Source organism: Populus nigra, chromosome 8 (assembly GCF_951802175.1).
Source record: "Populus nigra chromosome 8, ddPopNigr1.1, whole genome shotgun sequence".
NCBI classification, from domain to species: Eukaryota; Viridiplantae; Streptophyta; class Magnoliopsida; order Malpighiales; family Salicaceae; genus Populus; species Populus nigra.
The window spans coordinates 18,913,906-18,936,430 of NC_084859.1; the positions used below are offsets into that span (position 1 = coordinate 18,913,906).

The 22,525-nt window shown below is 34.0% G+C and overlaps 3 protein-coding genes across 4 annotated transcripts; 1 reads left to right on the forward strand and 2 right to left on the reverse strand.

Moving 5' to 3' along the window:
- Positions 1-4,548: 4,548 nt before the first annotated feature.
- LOC133700905 (large ribosomal subunit protein uL30z-like) lies at positions 4,549-8,128 on the reverse strand. Its single transcript, XM_062124636.1, has 6 exons — positions 7,980-8,128; positions 7,360-7,618; positions 6,328-6,425; positions 6,106-6,243; positions 5,100-5,202; positions 4,549-5,020 (listed from the first exon to the last, which is right to left on the reverse strand). Exons 2-6 carry the CDS (start codon positions 7,546-7,548, stop codon positions 4,805-4,807), a joined length of 744 nt encoding a protein of 247 aa, XP_061980620.1. The 5' UTR covers positions 7,549-7,618; positions 7,980-8,128; the 3' UTR covers positions 4,549-4,804.
- A 1,508-nt stretch (positions 8,129-9,636) lies between these two features.
- LOC133700647 (Golgi SNAP receptor complex member 1-1-like) lies at positions 9,637-13,189 on the forward strand. Its single transcript, XM_062124235.1, has 5 exons — positions 9,637-9,943; positions 10,553-10,792; positions 11,415-11,582; positions 11,985-12,098; positions 12,509-13,189. The coding sequence occupies exons 1-5, from the start codon at positions 9,893-9,895 to the stop codon at positions 12,620-12,622; spliced, it is 687 nt and encodes a 228-aa protein (XP_061980219.1). The 5' UTR covers positions 9,637-9,892; the 3' UTR covers positions 12,623-13,189.
- A 2,207-nt stretch (positions 13,190-15,396) lies between these two features.
- LOC133701372 (aquaporin NIP6-1) lies at positions 15,397-18,356 on the reverse strand. Of its 2 annotated transcripts, none has more exons than XM_062125265.1 (5): positions 17,847-18,354; positions 17,507-17,731; positions 17,222-17,416; positions 16,509-16,570; positions 15,397-15,826 (listed from the first exon to the last, which is right to left on the reverse strand). In XM_062125265.1, exons 1-5 carry the CDS (start codon positions 18,069-18,071, stop codon positions 15,622-15,624), a joined length of 912 nt encoding a protein of 303 aa, XP_061981249.1. In that variant the 5' UTR covers positions 18,072-18,354; the 3' UTR covers positions 15,397-15,621. The 2 variants fall into 2 exon arrangements, with proteins under 2 accessions (XP_061981249.1, XP_061981250.1); XM_062125266.1 differs by having other exon boundaries at positions 15,672-15,831; positions 17,847-18,356.
- Positions 18,357-22,525: the final 4,169 nt, after the last annotated feature.

Below are 22,525 nucleotides of genomic sequence, written 5' to 3' on the forward strand. Positions count from 1 at the left end.
ACGAAGAGAAAAAAAATAAAAGGAAAATGAAGAGGTGAAAATGAGGAGTGAACAAAAAAAAGAGAAAAAAATAAAATATGAGAGCTAGAATATTGTCATCCCATTTATAACCATCATTATCCATGTTTTATCTTAATTCTATATTATAATTTTTTTTCTAAAATCCAATCAAACATACCCAAATATAATTGCCCTTAATTTAAGGGATAAACATTTTCGATTTAGTCTGGTTTTGGACAAAAATAAATAACCTAACCAAAATTATACTTTTTCAAGTTTTTGAATCGAACCGAACTAAAAACTGTTTAAACCGACCAGTTTTAGTTTGGTTTGGTTCAATTTTTTCCCTTCCAAACCAGTTCAAACCGAAATTAATCCAATTTTTTTCTTTTTAAAGTACTAACCCGTCGTCTGTTTTTTTTTTTTATCAAAACGACGTCGTTTTGGCTTAAGAGTTTTAATTTAGGTATTTGGTGAAAGTTTAATTTGGTCATCTGGCTTTCAATTGCTTTTAATTATATTCCTAATTAGCTTTAAACTTCTGATTTTATGCAAATTTTGCCTCTTACAAAATTCAACATTAGCTCCGAATTTCAACACCTTTTTTATTGTAGTTTTTGGTCTTGGATTTATACAAATTGACTATTAAACTTTTAATTCTCTTTAATCTCACCCTTGGTTTCAATCAATTAAGTCCCTAGAGTTACAACCTTTTTGAAAAAGATATTTTTCTATGAATTTCTTCAATTTAACTCTTAATTAACCCTAAAATTTTAATTTTCTTGAGATTTTACCTCTGATTTGAACCATTGGCTTTGTAAAACTTAATTTTGATCCTTTAAATTTCAATCTTCTTAATTTAGCTTAAATTGGGCTTCCAAACTTAATATTTCACCAATAAATCCCTAATAAAATTAATTTGACCCATTTAAAGTATAATTAAGTCATTGCACTTAATTAAATCCTTTGATTTGACCCAAATTAACTCTTAAGCATAATTAAACTTTAATTTGGTTCATGATTAAATCAAATTGGTATATTAAAAATTTAATTATGTCTTCTCACTTAATTTTTATACAGATTCGTTTAATAATCATTTCATTTGACCTTGAATATGGATTATCTCTCTAGTTTTGGGTACAATGGAGTATAATTAAGCTTCTAATTCCATCCAACATTGCAACTTTTTTTTTTTTGTATATTTGAAATCTTCCTCACCCTGTTTTTATCAAATCACCATTCTTCTTGCTATTATATTTTATTTTTTATTTTAAAAATAAAAATAGTTAAATTTTAGAAAATAACCTAAACATAAGTTATGATATCCATTGTCACCGAAAAAGAGAAGAGTGGTAGACAACACCCAATCAATCCAAGAATGTGCCTCTAACTATTACCAACTCGTTGGCTCAAACACCACTAAACACGTTCACGCACCATCATATGTGTCCCACATGCCTCCTTCTAAAAACCCTAGTAGATATATTTTCTCATTCTTTCATTTACAACCATTTATTGTTGTTATTAATTAGAGGGCTTATATATAAAATTTATTGAAGTATGTTTCGTCCTACTTGAATTACGATGATGGTGTTCAATGTCTCGCCATGAGACTAGCAAGATGGGATGTGTTGATTTTTGCATTATATAAGATGTAACGATTCAGTCTCTATATGAAATTTTGATTTGTTTGTTTGCTTGCTTGTTCTTTTCGTGTTTGATTGTTGTATATTTTAAAAACATGCCATGTTTGAATTTTTGTGATATACGACGTTGTTGTTGAATTTGAAACCATATATGCTTTTGTTACCGTGTTCTTCTATTATGTTTACATATAAATCATGTTTTTCAACTTTGAAATCTGGTTTTTAAAATTTTACGTGTGTTTTCATATTTAATTATTGTTTTCCTGTGTTTTTGTTTTGCCTTTGGTTAGTTATTTATAATATTTTTACCAAATATTCTCATGAGAATATAAAGTTATATATGTGTTTCTATCATGTGCACCTCTTGCTTGTATTGCATGCATATATACAATATGATTAAATAAAAATTAATGAGGGATGGTGGTCGACGATGATATTTTATACGAGTTTGTTTCATGGTTCTATTTAGATCAATGTTTGACTATGGGTTAAAGAGGCGATATCTCTCAAATGTGAAATTAAATCAAAGTAGGGTTTTATCTTGAGGCAGCTACCTTCATGCTATGTTGGGTGAGATGGAAAGAACTGTAGACTGCACAGAAGCTTTTTTGTTCTAATTAAAACAATCATACACAGTTTCATAATTCTTTTTCTTTTTCTTTTTCAAATTGGTCCAGTGGAATCGGTCAAAACGAGATGCAATAGCTGATTAACGAACCTCATCAACCAATCAATTTCTAGGTATTTGACTCTTTAAACAGATTCAGGTTAGGATTTCTGTATTCTTATATAAACAAGCCGAAGCTAGGAAGCCAACCTAGCTAACTTCGAGGGGTGATCCTTATTAGCATGCAAAAGGGTTTTGCTCAAAAAAAAGAAAAAAAGAAAGCAAGGAAGGGGGACGAAAATGACTCGTTAACCTCATGTGTTGCTTTATTTTGCTGTATTGATGCTTCATATTTAAACATTATATATATTATAATGCTCATATATATATATACCACCGAATTGATGATGATGATGACTAATTAAGAGACTAGGAGATAACATAATAATGGCACTCATGGTTAGATATTTGATGTGAGAATTACGCTACAATGTCTGGTTGTCTCACATGCCAGCCATGAACAAGTTGCAGTACTGCGCTCTGTTATCTTCCTTATGGCATTATTGAGACCACTCGGGCTTGGGTAGATATTGGTTCAAAGAGGAGTATCCATCAAAAGTACATTTCCTTGTCTTGTTCTACTTTATTACAAGTCTTCAGCTAAAGTCATTTTGGATAACGAGTTGGTCGAGTTTGACGAGGCTTGATCACACAGGATGCGGTGAAATATTATGCATGCCATGGATGTATCTTCATATATTCCTTCGACTTAATTATCTTCTTCTTTTTTCATTTTCATGGCATGTTAAAGCATCACTGTAAATATAATAACAGCCAGCTAAAACATCTTTTCGAGCAATGTTTCGATTATTACAATTCACTTGTTAAAACCTATAAAAAAGAGTCTTGCAAGCTCAACAACCTTGTCTGGATTTGACCCCACAAACTAGCTCTTGATTGTGGATAAAAACCCTAAGCACATATTTCTTCCTTGTAGCTAGGGAAGTGAAGGGGGAGACCTGAAGTACGTTGTCTATCACTCAAAAAGACCTTTGTTCATGCTGTGGGACACTAGAAATGGAGGCGAGTCCAGATAAGAAGTCCCATTTGCGCAATCGGACTCAACGTGAAACCCAATGGGACAGCCCCGCATGTCAACAGAAGATGCAGTTTGTCGTCATCTGGTGGCGAAATGGGTGGTGAAAACGACAAGTGGCCGACAATTAGATTGAGAAGTTGATGTGGAGAGCCCCTAGTGTGGTTTCCTATGCTAAATAACTTTATGAATTATTATCAGGTATGCCATGTCACTTCTCTAAAGGAAGCCCCTTCAGATAAGTTTCAAATGTGACATTAGTTAACGAAACAGAGGGAGAGAAAGAAAGATAACAAGGCATTTGATGGATGGAGAAGAAAAGGATGGACTTTGTTATGAGTGCAATTAGCTTTTGAATTCACTTGCTTGTCTATGGCAAATGGGAAAGCAATTATGATTCTTGTGTTGGGTTTCGCTTGCTTGGTCTAATCAAAATTGGGACCCCAAATCTTCTTGTAGATTTTTCTGTCTATCTTTTTTATTAAGTTAGTGTTTTGTAAGTAGTTTGAAGAGAAAGTTATGGGACATATAGCCATCCCATTAGAAATACATATCAAAGGATATGAATTTCCTGCTTGAAGATGACCTCTCCACTTCAAAAAGCCATACTTAATTCCATCTCATCTCTCTCTTTCTCCACAAGTCGAATTATAACTCGAGAGGAAAAAAACAAACAAAACAGAATCGGTCTCCTCGTGGCTTTATTTATATAATTTGGCAAACATCAAATCCAATTAAGATTCCTCTGGTAAGATTCCTCTGATCAGGCACCTGAGTTCGTGGTCCAGCAGGGAAAGGATATTGTTTTCTTTTTTTATACTGAAATCGATTCTCTCTATGTATATCTGTTATTTTTATAGAATTTTACATGTTCATTAAATTTACAGAGTATTCAGCGGGTAGATAAGGTGCGTGTAAATTAGGTTTACAAGATATTTAATTATTAAGTTTATAGGATATTTAATGATCCGGATATCAATCGTGGTGCACGTAAACTTACCCAAACATCCCGGATTATAAAAAAACAAAAACATATTCCTTTGATCAGTGAAACTCCTCGAAATTTAATACTAATCACTACCTTTAAAGTATTTTTTCAAGCTTTTTTTACAGCAAGTCTACCATTGACTATAATTTGGGAGGCATTTGCTTTACATAAAGTATTTTTCTAGTTTTTTTGTATAAAATATTTTATACACTAAAAGAAAAATATTTTTCCTTTAATTCACGTCTTTCCTGCAGATGTCCCTGTCAATACCACGAGTACAGAACAGAAAAGGATACAAACACATATTCCACCCCTCCACCTGTCCATTCATCCCTCGTTAACAGACTTTAATGTTGCAAGAAGAGATATTGCTTACAAAAAGAAAAGAAACTAGAAAAATCAGAAGAGCTGAAATGATTTTTGAAGGTTAGGTGAATTACACTTCATCATGGGACCTGTTTCATATGTTAATTCATCTTATCAATTAAATCATTAATCTGGTTCTCACGATTCCCAGTGTCTCCTGCATCTTTGAATAATGCCCTTTTCCCTTGCAATCCTTCTTTTGGCTTGTTAAGTGAAAATGACCCCAAAAAATTAAGGATCTCCCTGAAGTGTGGACCAGCATTGGCAACTTCATGTACAATGTCTTCTAGACATAGAGTGCCATACTTCCCTAATGCCTGCCAAAATGAAGAAATGTGAGGAAATGCCAGAGGGCACTACAAAACTTGACACAACCGTGAAAGATTTATCCAATACCTGTTCGATAATGTTATTATCAATTAGTGGAACTCTTTTGTTGTCAATCTTTCCATAACCCTTCTTGTAAATCAGATCACTCACATTCTTAACATTTGGATACCTTCAAAAAAAAAAAAAGAGCTTGTTAGGATAAATTGATATGAAATAGTTAGAATCATACAGCAACCAACTGTCCCAACATCATTAGGATAATCATCTCTAAACTAGCATTTCAATCGGTTGAACCCTATTCCTAAAACCATGTCTGCCTAAGGACTAGAAAACGCACAACTGAGGATCCAGTTAAAAACAAGGTAAAAGTTTGTGGCGTGTGAAACAGCCAGGCAGACAATTCCTTCTTACAAAAAGAATTCATGCTATTAGAGTTCAACTGTTCTCTTTAAATTTATTAAGAAATTGCTTGAGAGAGCCACGTGGGCATTCAGGTGTTCATTTAAGGCAGAAATCAAAGCCCATATGTGTTCATGGACAATCTTCAACTTGACCTGACATCTGTCAATATTGTAATTTAGGCTCCAAGCACAATATAGAGACGATGTCTTAGAGAGCTTAGCTCTATATCCAGCAGACATACTCAAAATAAAGATAAGGTAGAATTCATGATGTCTATTGAAACTAAAAAAGAATGCTGCTAGATATCTATTATACAGATATCTAAAATCTTATCTGGTCACTGGTTCACATAGCAGATAATTCAGAGAAACAGAGAGCAGGTTGGTTTGAAAGCTAAGAATTCAGAGAAACAGAGAGCAGGTTGGTTTGAAAGCTAGGAATTCAGAGAAACACAGGTTGGTTTGAAAGCTAGGGGAAGCCAAGCTAGAACTTACTTGGAATTAGATCTAACATACTGGACTAATCCATTTGGCATACTCACAGTAACTTTACTGGGTCTCACAATAAATCACTCAACAGAGCTATAATTAATTAACATTAAACCATTCCTCTGCCTATATTTACGATTATACTATTCAAAAATAAATTAATGTGGGTTTCAGAATCCTACCCATATGTAACATATGGCTCCACCTTTTGTAGCAATTCTAATACCCCTGGGCTGGCCTTCAAGAAGACACCATGAAAGATTCTTGTCAATCTCAGGTTGTACAAGATCTTCCTGGTTTTTGGATGCATGTCATTTTTGCTGAAAACAAATCAATGTGTCAGAACTGGAAGAATAGATTGCAGAGATATTGAATGGAACCATTGCAAAACACTAGTAACCTACCCATGTAGACGAATGACAAATAGAAGCTTTGAATTTGGTGTGGACAATGCTGATTTTGCCCTCTTAGTTCTCTGTTTCATTCGGATGAGGTCCAATTCCTAGATGGAAAGCATCAGGTTTATAATTATTACAGAATCATACAATCAGGTCTCGTGTAAACTAGTGTATATTCTGTGAAATGCACAGAAGAGAAGGGTCACCTTATAGTATTTTCAGCAACATTAGCTTAAGAAGATTTACAATTTAATAATCAAGGATTCTTACAAGATTGACAAGCCAGAAAACTCACTGAATTCACATGCTAGTTTTCGAAGACTTTACATGAAATCTTTAGATGGCAAACTATGATATACAGTTATATGTATGCCCCAAAACATAAAATAGTTCTGCCAACACACAGGATAGTAATTTCACAAAACATACACATACCACAATAAGCATGCCACTCAGTCCTCTGGTCAAATCGTTAAGGGTAAGGTAGTTGCAACAAGTCTTGGTCCTAACCTCTGAGTTACCAGAAAATTACGCATACACGATAAAAGATCTAGACAAGACAGCACTTAACAAGCTGTCAAAACACATTTGCTTATGATAATCCAAGAATTACTGACATCAGATTTCAGTCTCTAGTGCAAAACAAGAAAATCATCATCCAGAGCATGAGAATGAACTTTTGTCATCTGATAGTTTCCCTAGCAATCTTACTAATTTCAAGATAGAAATGCTTGAATATAAGAAATAAAAAAAATGGAATCAACAGGCATATTTGCACGTACAGTAAGTAAATGGAAACCAGCAGAAAGCAAAAGTTCGTATGAAAATAACTAGAGCATAAAACAATTGACCTAAGGTTAAACTATTTCATGCTGGGATAAAATAATAGAATCAAGTTCACCAAAATGTTTCAACATTTCAAATTTCACTTATATTACCATGCATTACACAGAAAGGTACAGAAAAATGCAACAACAAACATTAAAGAAAAAGTAAATTTTGAAAGAGCACCAATTCACAGCAAGTAGAATATTTTACCCTGTCCCTAAACTCCCTGACAAGCTGTTCAGGCCTTTTAATATCCTCCAATTTCCTCTTCTTCCCACCATGTTGCCCCAACTCCAACTGGGTTTTCCTCGTAAGTGCAATCGATTCTTCCTTGTGCTTCCTTTTCTTCAATATCACCTCTGATATATATGCCATCTCCAGTGGTTCCGCTTCTGCCATTACTAATATTTTTATCCTCTACCCTCCTTATCCAATAGAAAAAAGAAAGAAAATGAAACCTCCGATCCACCTAAAATCACATAAAACAATAAAGTTAGCATCTCCTCCCTTTCTGAGGTGAAGTAAGCACGACACTGAATTCCAAACAACAGAAACTGCAACTCCGACTACTAATACATATGCAGATAACTGTATTTCTTAGCGAACAAACAGAAACCCAGATAGAAAATCAATACTTTAATGTTTCAAAAAGAAAAAAATACACCAATCTTAACTATCACCGTTACTTAGCCTCTCTTTGGTTCCAGAGGGAGAAGAAAGAGTGAGGAAAAGAAAAAGAAAAGCCGGAGATATGTAACGGTGTAGAGGCAAAGAAACAAACGGGTAAACTAAAGATGAAAAGGGATTTGTAGAGACTGCTGGATTATTACCTGAGAACTGAAAGAGAGGTGAGTTGGGGAAGAAACTGAGTTGAGACGGCTGACTTTTAGGGCTTATTAGGATGTTGGCTTCACAGCAGAAAACCTCTCGCGACCATGTAGACAAGCAACGCCATGTTTGTTTTTTGCGGTTTTTTTTAAAAAATATATTGTTTTTATTTTAAATTAATATTTTTAAATTATTTTAATATGTTGATTTTAAAAATAATTTTAAAAAAATTAACTTGAAAAAAATCAAAAACTTTTCTATCTCTTTCGATTTCTTTTTTAAAAGATTTCAGATTAGTACTTTTATTTAAGCGGTGGTATTGAATCTATTGATTGTGTTGTTAAGGAAGATTATTTTACAATTAAGTCCTAATAGTTTCTTGAAGGTTTCAGTTGAGAGTGTATTGACTCATGTTGTATTCTAGAATTGGAGTGGTTTTCAGCTTAGTTTTTTTTATAGTAAATATTTAAAAATATATATAAAATATTTTTTTATTTTTGAGAGAAGATAGATGTAATTATGTAAGAGGTGTCTATTTTCCATTTCTTTTTTACTAATTAATTGTTGTATTTTTTTTATGTTGTAATACCAAACAAATCTTGAGTTTCAAATGGTCTAGAGAATGCCACAGAAGATGCCAGGCATTCAGGTGATTCTCAAATACTTTATGAATTATCAATTAAGTTCTAAATTTACTTTCTAGAAATTAACAATTTAAATTTTATAAATTTCAGGATTACTAGAGGCTTACATGATTATTAATTTAGAGCCTGTAAAATTAATCGAGATACGCGTAAATTAGCTCACACACCTACATTAAAAAAAAAAGTTAATAAGCTAGAAACATTGAAAGTAGAAATAGAAAAAAAAAAGAGGAAAAGAAAATACTACAAAATAAATATAACCTTTGCTATTTTCCTTTAAATAATATTAGCTTTGTGTTTTGGAAAAAACACATGATAAGAAATTGATAAAATTTTATTCTTTTCTATTAAACAATTTATCTTTCATTTCTTTATTTAAATTGCTTGTTGAAAAAATTCATTTTGATTAACTCAATTTTTTGAAATAAAAAAGGAATATTAGTTTGAATGAAGAAAAGTTACCCCACAAATGTTCTAAGAACACCTTAAATAATTTTAAAAGTATGCTCTACACAAGTCTTTATTATGGGATAAATCTCGTTTGAGATCTACGTGATTAGATGATACATTTTAATTAAATAAACATTTTATATTTATGAAAAAGAGTTTGTAATTCTAAATACAAAAACTCACCAAATTATCCTAGATATATAATAAAAATTATAATATATAAAATAATTTATTTGGATATGGAGATCCGTTAGATAAAAATATATTATATTCATCTTTATATTTTAACAAGTCTATTATTTTTATCTATCTCCATCTCTATATATATATAAATACAAAATTAAATTTTTTTCAATTAATTTATGGAGTATTATAAATTAGTTTAGATATTAATTAAGATTAAATCTTTTCGATTATCTATGAACATTATCTAACCAAGAGTTTTGAAAGAAAAAAATACAAAGAAAGAATTCATCTTTTTTTTTAATAGAAAAAATAAATGGGTAAAAAACACTGGTCAAAACAAATAAAAAAAAAGTGCTAAAATGAGAACACACGCAGAGTAACATGGACACCAAAATGAATAAAGCAAATAGCAGCACCGTCTCCCGCCTCATAATTTGCCGTCGAGAGCGAAGGAGCGAGCGGTGGACGGCCTGTCTCTGCCTCCGTCTCCATCTCCAAACAAACCCACCCCAGTTTCATTTTTTCTAGTCGATCAATCCCTAATTCAAGAAATTTCTTTCTCAAAATTCAATTTTGTGATCATCATTAATTAACAGAGAAGAGAATTGAAACGAATTTTGAGAGAGAGATCTGCAATGGAAGTGACCACTTCTTCTTCTTCTTCATGGGACGCTTTACGCAAACAGGTTCCTTCATCATTTCTTTCTCTTTCAAAATTCTCGATTTTTTATTTGAGGGATTTGATTAAAAAATTTCCGAATTTCGTTAATTTCTGGATGATTTGTGTGAATAGTTATGGAAAACTTGACATTGATTTATTTCCGCGAGGCTTCCTTGGTTTCGAATTATATCTTATAGGATTAATGTAGTAGCGAAAATGCATCTTCTCTTTTAAACGGAGGGAAATACTTGTAGCGTAACTACTTCACCTTGAGGCCTGCTCCATGGATAGTTTGAACCTGTGATGCTCTGATTATGCCATGGCTCTTGGAGAATTGAGTTTCTTTTTGCTTGGGCTGGATGGTTGAGAAAATCATCAAGAGATCTGTGAAAGTATCTATCGATTCGATGGGTTTTTATTCAAATGATTTGTTTGTTCAGTTAGGAATGAAAATAGTTTGTTTGTTATATTTCATAATGTCCTTTTATGTCTTCATATATGGAGTTATCATAATTGGTTTACGAGTTATTTTGTTATTTATCCGTGTTCTTTTCTTATACTTTCTGCTTGATATTAACTCCTGCTACCTTGAGTTTTAGATATCTTTGTAAATGATTTTCTGACATTATTGCAGGCAAGGAAACTTGAAGCTCAGTTGGATGAGCAGATGAGCTCATTTCGTAAACTAGCATCCTCGAAGGGTTCTACAAAAGTTGATTTTCCAGAGAATGATCTTGAATCTGGGATAGACAGGCTATTAAAACAGCTCCAACAAGTAAATTCACAGATGCAAGCTTGGGTATCATCTGGAGGATCAGAAATGGTTTCTCACACCTTGACTCGGCATCAGGAAATTCTTCAAGATCTTACTCAGGTAGGTCTTCCATTCAATCTGTGAGCTTTTGCTTATGCTCCCCAAAGATCTTTGAGTTGCTTCATTGAAGTTGACCATGTATGAGGCAAACATCTCTTGAAGCTGTATAATTATACCTTTTCTTTTTCCTTTATGATCGGTTTTCTTGTTATTGTTTAATTTCACTACAAATGAAGCTCATTCTCCTTTGAAAACCAAGAACACTCACAAAAGGAGGTGTATACTGGTTGGTTACTATTGGAGATTGCTTCAGTTTTCTGTTTCACATGACAATGTTAATAAGCTGATATGTTTGACAAAGGGCTTTTGCATCTGGGCACTTGTGATGGATTTGTTGTCTCTGCTGTTGCTCTTATGCTTGCATTCACAAAACCTGTTTAGAGAAGTACATTAAAAATTCACACTGATAAATAATTTGGCTTACAAATTTTGTTGGAGTTGAAATTGTTGAAAAATGTATATGATGATGACAATCTTCCTTTCTAGGCCCCATCTCATTAAACTAAACACCCCCCTTCTCTTTCCTCGAAAAAAAAAAACAATAGGGAATTGTGTAATCTCTTGCAATGCAGTGGATTATATTCAGTCTAATTAACTTGGAATTACTCATGATTAAGTGCAGGAGTTTCATCGTCTCCGTTCTAGCATGAGAGCTAAGCAAGAACATGCTCTTCTTCTGGAAGACTTTAGGGAGTTTGATCGAACAAGATTAGATTTGGAAGATGGAGTTGGTTCTGCAGACCAAGCCCTTCTTAGAGAACACGCATCTATTAGCCGAAATACCGGGCAGGTACAGGCCAAAGGGCTCTTCTTTTTGCGGTATAGGTGTGTTTTAGTATAATTTATATGAGTGTGTGGACTTCCGCATCCTCAATCTATTAGATTTCTCCTTTTCTTTTGTAATGGAACATTGACTTTATATATCTGAAATCATATAAACTGTGAAACACTCAAGATATGCTGGGAAATGTTGTGTGGTTACCCTCTTATCCATTATGAAGCCTTGAGTGCTCGTTGGTTATACTATGTCTCTGATTTGCATGCTTCGTGTCATCATGCATATGCAATCTGCACTGTAATTTATGCAGAAAAAAAGAAAAAAATCTGAAACAGTAGTTTTCAAGCATGACTGCTAATGTGCAACTTATGCTTTTAATTAAAGTTCCTTGTTCATTGTGTTCTGGTGCTTCAGATGGATAATGTGATTTCACAAGCTCAATCTACTCTTGGTGCACTAGTTCTTCAACGTTCAACTTTTGGAGGAATCAATTCAAAGCTGAGTAATGTTAGCAGCCGCCTCCCAACGGTATGAAAACCTTTGCTCGGGTGGTTAATTATGTTTTAAATTTTTCTGGATGCTGAATTAAGCAATGTCTTGAATCTTGTTTAGGAAGCCTCAATCAGAATTATTATTATTTTTCTTTTCATTCTATAGTACATGACATGAATGGGGTAAAACAAGTGGAGATGCTTGATAATAAGTTGGTTGCTGAATGTTAAAGCTGCCTTTCAAACACCAGTTATAAATTGTCTAGATGGAATCTTTGGTAATGGAAAGGGATCTCCGTGAGCATGCTAGAATAAACTATACGGCATCACTTTTAGGCGATTGCTTAACCCCAAGAAATGATTTTGTTTCCATGGCTTCGGGTTTCATGTATTCTTCCATGTATATACTTGTAATGATTGACGTACTTCTTTGATGTAATGATGCAGGTAAATCAAATTCTGTCAGCAATAAAGAGGAAAAAATCCATGGATGCCATCATACTTTCCCTGGTTGCATCCGTATGCACTTTTCTTATTTTTATTTACTGGTTGACCAAGTAAGAATTTCATTGTGCCCGCTCTTGGAGGTTGCTTGTGGTGAGACAACCCTATCTTTTATTTTATTTTTTTGCTCTATAATTGAATCGAGGGTTGTATTTTTTGTCCAAGTTTATAGTGACATCCCTAGTGGTTAATGCTTTGTATTGCCACGCCTGTAGCATTTATGATATGCCATGTAAAGGTCGATACGATAGACAAAAATGATGTGTGTGATCTGAAACTGAGAAATTGTGCAAGCCAATTACTTTTATAGACCTTGGATCAACCAGGGTTACCATATAAGCTGTGGTTCATTTTGTCTGTCATTCATGAAGATGATAGTTGAACCTACTCCGTGCCATCGTTTGATTCTGCGTTTGGGTATCCAGATCAGAAAAGAAAAGGAACTGATGGTCTGATATTGTCCCGAGCAAAGCAGAAATGGTGCGTGCAATATATTTGTTGTGCATTGTGTTTGTGGATGGATCAGTTGGTTTTGTGCTTTTTTATTTACTGCAAGAGAAAATCATTGTAAGAATATAATTATGATTTCTATATCTAAAATTCAATAAATCATGGTTTTTGCAATGTCCGACATTTGCGATGATGGATATGGTTGTATTGGTGGTGAATGTGATGATGATTGTCGCGATAGCAGTATAGTAGATGAAACGATAATTGTTTTAATAAAGCGGTGACGGTGAGATGGCGGTGGTGTTAAAGAGTGTTGATGCAAGGTGGATGTGATTGTTGTGGTGAACGGTTGCGCGCGGTGGTTTTGATGACTATCATACAAATCGGCAGTGCAAGAAAAATATCATCTTCTCGTTTCCTTCTGTGACCAAGACGCCGCTGCAACATCGGCATTGGCAAGGCTGTGATTGTCCATGCAAGGAGACGGCATGGAGCGATGCGTTTTTAGTGAAGGGTGCTCCTGAATGGACACTGAACTTACCCTATCAAAAATACCAACATTAACTTTGCCGTGCTGATGACCAAATCTCGAAAAGCTAGTAGAAAAGAGGCGGGTTAATACTTGCATGCGCCCATGTACTCTAGTTTTTGTGCTTGAAGGGTCCCTATACTATTTTTTTTTTCCATTTATATCATCCTTGTATTTTACATAATTGTCATTGTCATGATCTTTTGTCAGTTTTTTATAGCTAACACTGTTCAATAATGACAAGTGTCAGCTTTTTAATATTTCACTAATGTACATTTTGGTTCTTAATTTTTTAGTAATTTTTATTTTGGCCCCTGTAATTTCTATTCCTTGCAAATAAGTCCTTATTTAAAGTCTTATTCTGCCTCTATCTCTTACAATAAATGCAATTTGGTCTATGGATGTTTTTATTTTCAATTAAGCCATTACATGAAATCTTAAACTTGATCAAAATTGTGACAATATACAGCAGGAAACAAATTCCTAAACTTTATAATACCTTAACTTGAAGAGAAAAAAAACAGAGACAAAACATAAGAAGATAAATTAAAAAATAAAATAAGGTAAAATATTTCATAATATTTATATGGTATCATAGAAAAACATTTATTAAAAAAAATATTATTGTTAGGTCATTGAAGTTGTTTTTACTTTGATTTTGACTTTTTTCCTCACACCATCATAAATATATTATTTTCAATAATTATTTTTATAATTTAAATGGGTTGGTGGATAAGATAAGAATTAAGTAGATTTCAATAGATATACCCACTGAAAAAATAAAACTTTTATTTCTAATAATATTAAAGGTCTATTATCACAATTTTGATGAAGTTTAGAGATGTTGGATCAGTTTGTTAGCCAATTTTGTATGTTGTATTGTTTTAAAGAACTACATAATCATTTTATGAGAGCTCACAAGTGTTTATGGTCAGGGATAGGAGACTCCAGGGACTCTTTTGTGGGATGAATTGATTGCTATTAGGCAGAGGAATGCTCTCCATTACGCATTGGTTGTTGATCATAGCATATGATGCTTTATCTGTTCGACAGAATCAGGGAAATGTCGGACAACGTATATAGACCCGCTGGAAATCAGCGTGCTGTGACTCTTGATTATGAATCAATTGATGAATCTTCCTTGGATGCGAGGATCTTTATTTGGTCCAGTTTTATGGTGAACCCTGTTTTTTCAAGGATTGGTCGTTTCTTCATATTGATGGAGTAAGGAGAGAATTTCCCAAAGGTGACCTTAAGATTTACTATCTAGCCCAATCTAGGATCTCCATCCTTCTCTGTTGGAGATGAGAGGTCTCTCCGAGAGTCTCGCTCCCTTTGCAGTTCAAGATTGTTCATGTTGCCCAGTGCCCAGGTTAGAAGGTTTTGAGGATCTTTTGAAAGGTTGGAGCTGTTGGTGGGCACATCAGCTCTGTGGTATATAAGAAAAGCTCTAAAAAATGTCGAGAATGGGGTATAAAATGTCGCTTGGGATATGATGTTTGAAAACCAATATTTTCTTGCAAGAAACTATCTCATTAGAAGTTGAGGAGGCAGAAGGTGGTCTTGGTAGGGAGGAGAGGAAAAGGAGTAGTCCTAGAAAGCACCATTTCTAACGTTTTCTGTTGGAAGACATTATTTAGAGGCCTAAGGAGGGGAGAAACATATAAGATCAGGAAGGAGAGGAAATGGAATGTCATGTTTCTTCGACCATTTTGTTACAGAATTTGTTATCATATCTGTAGGCAAGGGACAACTCCTTTTCTGTCTAGGTTAAATAACGGGAATGACTGGATGACCCTCCCTCTCCCTTAACCTCTCCAGTTCAAGTTTGCACACAATTTAGTCTCAGGTATTTTGAGATAACATCATCCACTTCCAACTGAGATAGCTAGCACCGCAAGAAATTTCTTCATATAAATTAGTAAAAGCCAACCTAATCACATTTTATCTTAATTTTGTGTATAAGCCCGCCAGAATGCAACGTGCAGTAGCTTCATCTTGTTTTCCTGATCATCTGCACTTTCATCTAACAGCATTCTGGGATTATCTGTGTTGGTTTGTTTATGGAGCTCAATTATCACCTCCTAAAGCTCCTTGCTGCTGATGTTTTCTCATTAGAATCACCATCTTCTTCTGGCAGCTTGACAGCAGAGTAAGTTCCTGCTCCACACAGCGCTCCGAGGATCGGGGCAGTGAGGTAAACCCATATGGCTTTATAGTTATTTACAGCAATGGCTGGCCCTAATGTTCTGACTGGGTTCATTGATGCCCCTGTTGTTTCCCTGCACTTGAAAATGAAGACACTCCAATATGCTAATGATGTTTAGATGCTTTAAGCTCTGTAATAAAATGCTCTATTCACTACAGACTACTTTATGCACAGGAAAACAAAGAATCTCTCTCTCTCTCTGCTATCTTTTTATTTTTAATATTTAATTTGACACAAACCATCATAAACGGAAAAGAATGGCCTTAATCATAGATCATTTTCGATTGACGAATGGGAACAATCTTTGTAGGTTCTGAACCACAAAAAATATGCTGTTGTCGTGTCTCTCACATCGACTTATATGGAAGGGTGCTATACAAGTACTGAATAGGTTTTGACTCAGTAGCTTTTCTTGGATTCGCCCCTTTTCACAAGTCTTCAAGTTGTTGCTAACAATAGTGCTTAAATATTCATGTTCTTTACTACTATGTTTTGACCACACTGCATTTTGCTCACTGTTATTTTTGGACTCTCCTTAATCAGATCAATAGTGCAAGAATAATTTTTTTATTATTAATATAATTGTTCGGACAACTTCCGTATACTTCGATTAATTTTATAAATTCTAAAATAAACAATCATATAAATTTTTAATAATTTAAAAAAACTCCAAGCATATGACCATTAAAAAATAAATCTAAAATTAGTTAAGCTACCCATGTGAAGAATAATTGAAGAGTTTGGTAGAGATATACCCAGCAATGAATATGTTGAGCATGACAGTAGCCCCTACCGCGATTCCCGCCAGCTCACCCACCTGTGCATGGCCACAAATTTTTGTTACACTTGCCAAGCTTGACAGCTTAATTTATGTATCTATTTCAATGTATTGTGTGCATGTGATTGCCTAAAACATGGTAGAAGGGAGAGAGTAATAAATTTGGCCAGTGCATATATATATATATATATATATATATATGTGTGTGTGTGTGTGTGTGTTATAACGTAGTGTCAGACCAGTTTGTGCATACCTCGACTAATCTTATGGGTCCTAAAATTAACGATTATATAAGTTTTTAATAATTCTAGAAGAACTCAAACTTGTAATTATTAAAATATAAATTTAAAATCTGATTAATTGAGGTATTTTTTACAGTTCAGTTGTGCATAAATTATTTCTAAAGAATTGATCTTTATCCATTCTAGAGCTATTGATTCTATTAAAGGGTGTCAACCATCTTGATTGACTCTTGTCGTTTTCTCTTCCCTTTTGGAAAATTTGGGGGAAAAGAAGAGTTGAAAAGGAGAAAGGATATGTAAATGTAATGCTTTCTTTTATATATAAACAATTTAAACAAGGGTATTAGAAATCAAGTTTCAGTCCAGCTTTTGCCATTTATTAAGAACCAAAAAGGCATTCTTAATGCTCAGTTGAGAAGGTTTGAAGCAAGGAAAGGAAATTACTTACAGCTCTTGTGTCGGTGGCTACAGCAGTGACAACGAACATGAGAATAAAGCTGGTGATGAACTCTAAAGCAAAAGCTTGACCGTATCCCCCAGAAGGAACTGTGACCCCCCCTCCCATTACAGGGTGAAATATCCCCTTCAATGCAAATGCAGCACATAATGATGCCAATACTTGTGCCCCAATGTACACTGGCACCTGTTCAAAGGAGAGTGATATTAACGTCCAAAAACTGCTAAAATAAGAACACACAACATTAATTGAATAGTACTGTGTATTTTCTTGTACATGTTTCCATGGAAAGTGTTTCAGGGCAGCAAAGGCAATGGTGATAGATGGGTTGAGATGAGCTCCAGAGATGTGGCCTGTTGCTAATATAACGATCATTACAGCTAGTCCGGAAGAGGCAGCAAGGCCAATGAGAGTTTCTGAGCCTTGTGTTTTTTGGTTAACAATGGCCGTGGCTGTCCCAGCAAAGATCAGTATAAGAGTGCCAATGAATTCAGCTCCCACCTGCAGTTTTGGAATTGATATAAGTTACATGAACACAAAACACAAAAATGGAAAACGTTAGTTCATTTTGGTTATTCTTATGTCATAGAAAGTTGTATGCACACAACATGCATACCTTTCTTGCCAGTGAGACAGGAGGAGGGGGCAGTGAGCAAGAGACAGGAGGCAATCTTCCTTCTTCCATCGCCCATTCTTCCACACTGAAACACTTGCAACTTCTCAATAGGGATTTTCTACCATGAACACCTCTCTCCCCCTTAAACCCACCAAAGAGAGGAGCACCAGGAGTACCTGGTGTTGCTGGGGTTGAAGGAACTGATGGAACCTCTGCATTGTCCATGACTCTAGCTAGATTACCAAAAACAGTCAAAGGCTAAATAAATATAGTATATAGCAAGTGCAAACTATTTAATTAGAGAAGCTTAATGCTCTGAGTTTGCACTTGCTTGTCTTTATGTTTTGAAGGAAGTGAGATGACTGATATTTATAGTACAAAAAGAGAGAACATTAAGAAATTGACTTAGAGAATCCCTAGAGATGGAGAGAATGAGAGAAGTAGTGGTTGGAACTGCTGGAGATGGGAGGCTGGTAGCCTTTGGAAGTGGACGGTGGGACAATATTGCAAGAAGTCCTGTATTAGAAAAAAAAACTTTGAAAAAGAGGCTTTTAACATGAGACATGAATCATTGATTTCCTGTCTTTCCCACTTGGGGTTTTTTGTACTCAATGCATTCACTCAATTATATAGTAGACTACACCACCGTGTCACCTTCTCATTAGACTCTGCCTGCCTAGAATTTGCTCGAGACCGGGTCGTATAGATTAAACCAATCATGTTAGCATTCGTCAACATCGTAGAGATAGATGAGTCCAATATCTTTGAATCTACCAACTAGGATATTGAAGAGCACAAGTGTTTCTCTGTAGCATCTAGCTTTGTTTTTAAGCATAAATTTTTGATAATGAGTCAACATGTTTCCCTCTTTGATGCATAAATTCAAGCAGCACGCTTCCTATTTTTGCAGTGGTGAGTAAAAACTTGGCAAAATATTGCTTAATTGGTTGGCTATGAATGAAAGTTGGTGGCTAAGAATAAAGTATATTAATCCTACCAATTAATTAACTAAGAAGAGAATCAAGTGATACCTCTGGAATCTTTGATAATGACAATCAAGAAACAACTAAAATTTCCACTTAATCACTGATATAATAATAGCAGCAAATAATTATTTCTCGTGCACATGTGTGTGTCTACATTCTAATTATATACAAAAAAATAATAATAACAGTGCAAATTAATGATGGTAGCTAGAAGTAAAAGATTGTAATCGAATTATCAAAGCTGATCCACTTCTTGCTGGGTTTAAACCAAGATATGCAATCTTTTACACCAGCAGTTTTTAAGCTCTCAAGAAATAATTTCACTGTCAGTTTTTATTTCTTCTTATTCATACTTTTCATAACATAAAAGGGAAATCTTAATTATATTATACGTTAGGGTAGTATTTGATTACTATTCCAGGACAAAAAAGATAGAGACAGTTAGAACATTAAGGGCGAGAAAGAAAAAAAAACAGAGACGAAACTGCTTTTGATAATGATATTCAAAACAGAGTAACTGTTTGTGCATTTTATTTAATTACTTGATGATGAATACGAAATAACAAAATATAAAGATATTTGTTTTATCCTTGATATGTATTATATCCGCTTTAAAAGGAACTATGCTAGGCCGAATTTGTTCTTCATGATAACAGTAGTCAACTTTGGTTCTTTTGATAAAGTAATTGTATATAGTGTGCATCAATGCATTGCAGAAGCTGTAGTATACGCCTTTCATCAGCTTCATTCACACTGAAAAAATAATAGGTTTTTTCAGTCTGAATGAAGCAGATGAAAGGCGTATACTACAGCTTCTGCAATGCATTGAGGCGCACTATATACAGCAATGGTTCCGCACACAGTATCATGCTAGTGACTAACACTGAAAGAGGGATCAGTCTCGAGCAATTATGATAAGGATGCTGTAAACCTGCGGTAGGGGTGTGGTTTTACAAAAGCTAGGCAAGGATAAATGGTGATTTCGTGCATGGTATGGCTTGGGTACTAATGAAGACAAGTACCTGTACCTGGAATAATGTTCGCACTACTGTTTTTGATAAAGTGGAACATTTCAAAATCATAGGAGGAACCATGTAAAGAAAACCTTAACAAGAAGACATTAAGAATATAAATAGGGTGGAATAAATTCGCTTTTTTATGTGAGAACGTATGGCTTCCTCTCTTTTTGAATCTTTTTTCATATGAAACTTTCTATTTGCCATTCTCCTTCGGTCATCAATTTGATAATCACAGCTCCATATCCATATACATGCATGCATGTATTATTATATAATACTGTCTATGTCAACCTTTATTCTAAGGTGACAGATGACTGACAAGGTTTCATCTCCAAGGGTGTACACAGGATGGGTTAATACTGAAGGCATTGATCTTAAATTTCCCTTTTCATTTGCAGTGGCTGAACTCCAGTATTGCTTTACCCGATGTTTTTTCGTCGGAAACATAGTGTTTTTCCGACATCAGGTAGAAAAAAATTGTTTTTATTGACGGATTTTTGTCATGAATAATTGATTTAACGATGAACTTTCATCGGAATTCCTTGGGAATATCTGTTTTACTTGCGGATTTTTTACTTACGTTTAAAGCTTTTGTAGATCAATAGGCTCGGTTGGTGCTAAAATTTCTCTGCGTGCATAGCTTCATCGACCAGAAATGGTGTAAAAAGAGTCCTCCATATGTCCTTGTGAACAAAAGCACTTGTAGTTGTGGGGTCAAACGTAAGGTCAGATCTGTGTATCATTTTGTCCTAAACTACACATGTGCGTGTGGTATGGGCACCACAAATAAGTCATCAAGTCAACTTATCTGTGCAATGTCGTTGTTCTGCACACGATGCCGTGTCCTCTTCTCTTCCAAGTTAATTCATCTTTGTATTGAAGGATCAGACGAGAGTGGGCCGCTACAGAGCTAGCTACATATAAACCCCTAGCTCCGGTGGTGGAATACAGGGCATAAAGTCGTGAGCCCGGTGAGACAAGATTTCCTAGTGGTGGCAATGAGGCACATGCACACAATTATGATCGATCAGCGCATAAGGATCGATGACCTTCTGAATTTCCTACAGGCACATGCACATAATTACCAATAATTTCCATGCTCATTTTCGGGATTGACTTGGAAAAGAATTTTAGTCATTGCATTAACCCTTGAGTCGCCAATCAATCCGAGTCAAATTTTATTTTTATTAAAACAACATGTTTCATTCTTTTTTCACTCATGTTAACTCTGCCGAGTTGAACTAGGTTTAGTCTAATTAATTAATTGAGTTTTATCATATCAATATTGTCTAATTTAATTAAGAATCATGCTCAAGCTAGGTTCTAAATCCCAAGTTTTCAAAGTTAATATGTTGGTCAAATTGAGTTTAACAATAATGTATTAAAAAACACTAAAATACATGGAAAAAATATTTTACATATGCCTTGATTTACTATAGATTATAATAATAAATTGACAATTTTATTTTTATAAAAAAATCACAATGAATCATCTTTTTACTTGGTTTATTTATCATTTTATAATTTTTTAAGGGTATCTCAGTCTTTCATATTTTTATAATAAAATTACTTTATTGTTCTTAAAAACAAAACAAAAATTAACTATGGTCTAGAGGCTTTTTTTATATTTCATATTTTTTGCTATAGTGAATGACTCTCTTGTCTTTAGAATTAAATTTTTAAAAGCTTGACTAGAGAGGTTTATTTATCATTTTACTATGATTTTTTCATAAAAACTTTGTAGTCCTACGAGCAATGTGATATTTTTATAAATAAATAAATAAATAATTAAAAAGTTGTAGACGCATGTGGATGATTCCGATGGTCAAAGCCATTCTTTTATCGTGTCATTCGATTCTTCTCAACTTTTTTTTTCTCCTTATGCGGTGCATGTTGTCAGTGAACCTTGAGTACAGTGTTATCAACCTTTTTTTTTTCTCTCTTCTTTTCTCTTTCCTTTTAAAAATATGCATATGACCCTTTAAATTTGTAGATTAGCCCTTCAAGTTATTTCTCTTTTGATGTCATCCCTCCTTTTCTAGTTATTTTATTTTAATTAATTTCTCAATTTTAATTTTGTTTTCAATTTTATTTTCTTTTAAATTTTTTAGATTATCAATTTAGATACTTTTCCTTTCAATTTCAATCTTGAGTGTTCGGCACTACTTCTAGAAATAAATTCATTTTTTCTTGCATAAAATTTGAGTAAAAGATGCATTGCTAAAAAAAAATTGTTTTGTTAGTTGGATTAGATTAAAAAAAAATAGCATCTTTGAGCTGATGTGTTCTTAGAGTGCAGTGATCTTCAACTGATTTTAGTCTAAAATTAATATTTGATTAATGTAAAGTTGAGAAATTTTAAAAGAAAAAACATCTTATTTCTCAGTAAAACAAGTACCCATGTTTTCAACCAAAATCAAAACTAATTTTCATGGAATCTGTGTGGTTTTACATCACAGCTTATAAAGCATAATCAAAGTAGAACATAGCACATCAATCTCAAACAGATCTTTTGCCAAAGAAGAAAATTGCTACCAGAAATGTGCTCCTTCAGTGCTTTAGATGTACCTGTGCTTGCAATAGAAAAGTCCCCCCCACTCAAGGGGTATAAAGGAGCATCCATCATTAGGAGGGAAAAAAAATAAAAAATAAAAAGAACGAAAAGTTTTATCAT

Excerpts from the sequence above, each read along its gene's own strand:
- LOC133700905 (XM_062124636.1), bottom strand. The coding sequence starts at position 7,548 with ATGGCAGAAGCGGAACCACTGGAGATGGCATATATATCAGAGGTGATA. Across the intron at positions 6,426-7,359 it reads TCAGGGAGTTTAGGGACAGG|GAATTGGACCTCATCCGAAT; the intron begins GTAAAATATTCT and ends CTTTCCATCTAG. Across the intron at positions 5,021-5,099 it reads ATAATAACATTATCGAACAG|GCATTAGGGAAGTATGGCAC; the intron begins GTATTGGATAAA and ends TCATTTTGGCAG.
- LOC133700647 (XM_062124235.1), top strand. The coding sequence starts at position 9,893 with ATGGAAGTGACCACTTCTTCTTCTTCTTCATGGGACGCTTTACGCAAA. Across the intron at positions 9,944-10,552 it reads GGGACGCTTTACGCAAACAG|GCAAGGAAACTTGAAGCTCA; the intron begins GTTCCTTCATCA and ends ACATTATTGCAG. Across the intron at positions 11,583-11,984 it reads TTAGCCGAAATACCGGGCAG|ATGGATAATGTGATTTCACA; the intron begins GTACAGGCCAAA and ends CTGGTGCTTCAG.
- LOC133701372 (XM_062125265.1), bottom strand. The coding sequence starts at position 18,071 with ATGGACAATGCAGAGGTTCCATCAGTTCCTTCAACCCCAGCAACACCA. Across the intron at positions 17,732-17,846 it reads CTGTCTCACTGGCAAGAAAG|GTGGGAGCTGAATTCATTGG; the intron begins GTATGCATGTTG and ends CCAAAACTGCAG. Across the intron at positions 15,827-16,508 it reads CTCAACATATTCATTGCTGG|GGAAACAACAGGGGCATCAA; the intron begins GTATATCTCTAC and ends TTTCAAGTGCAG.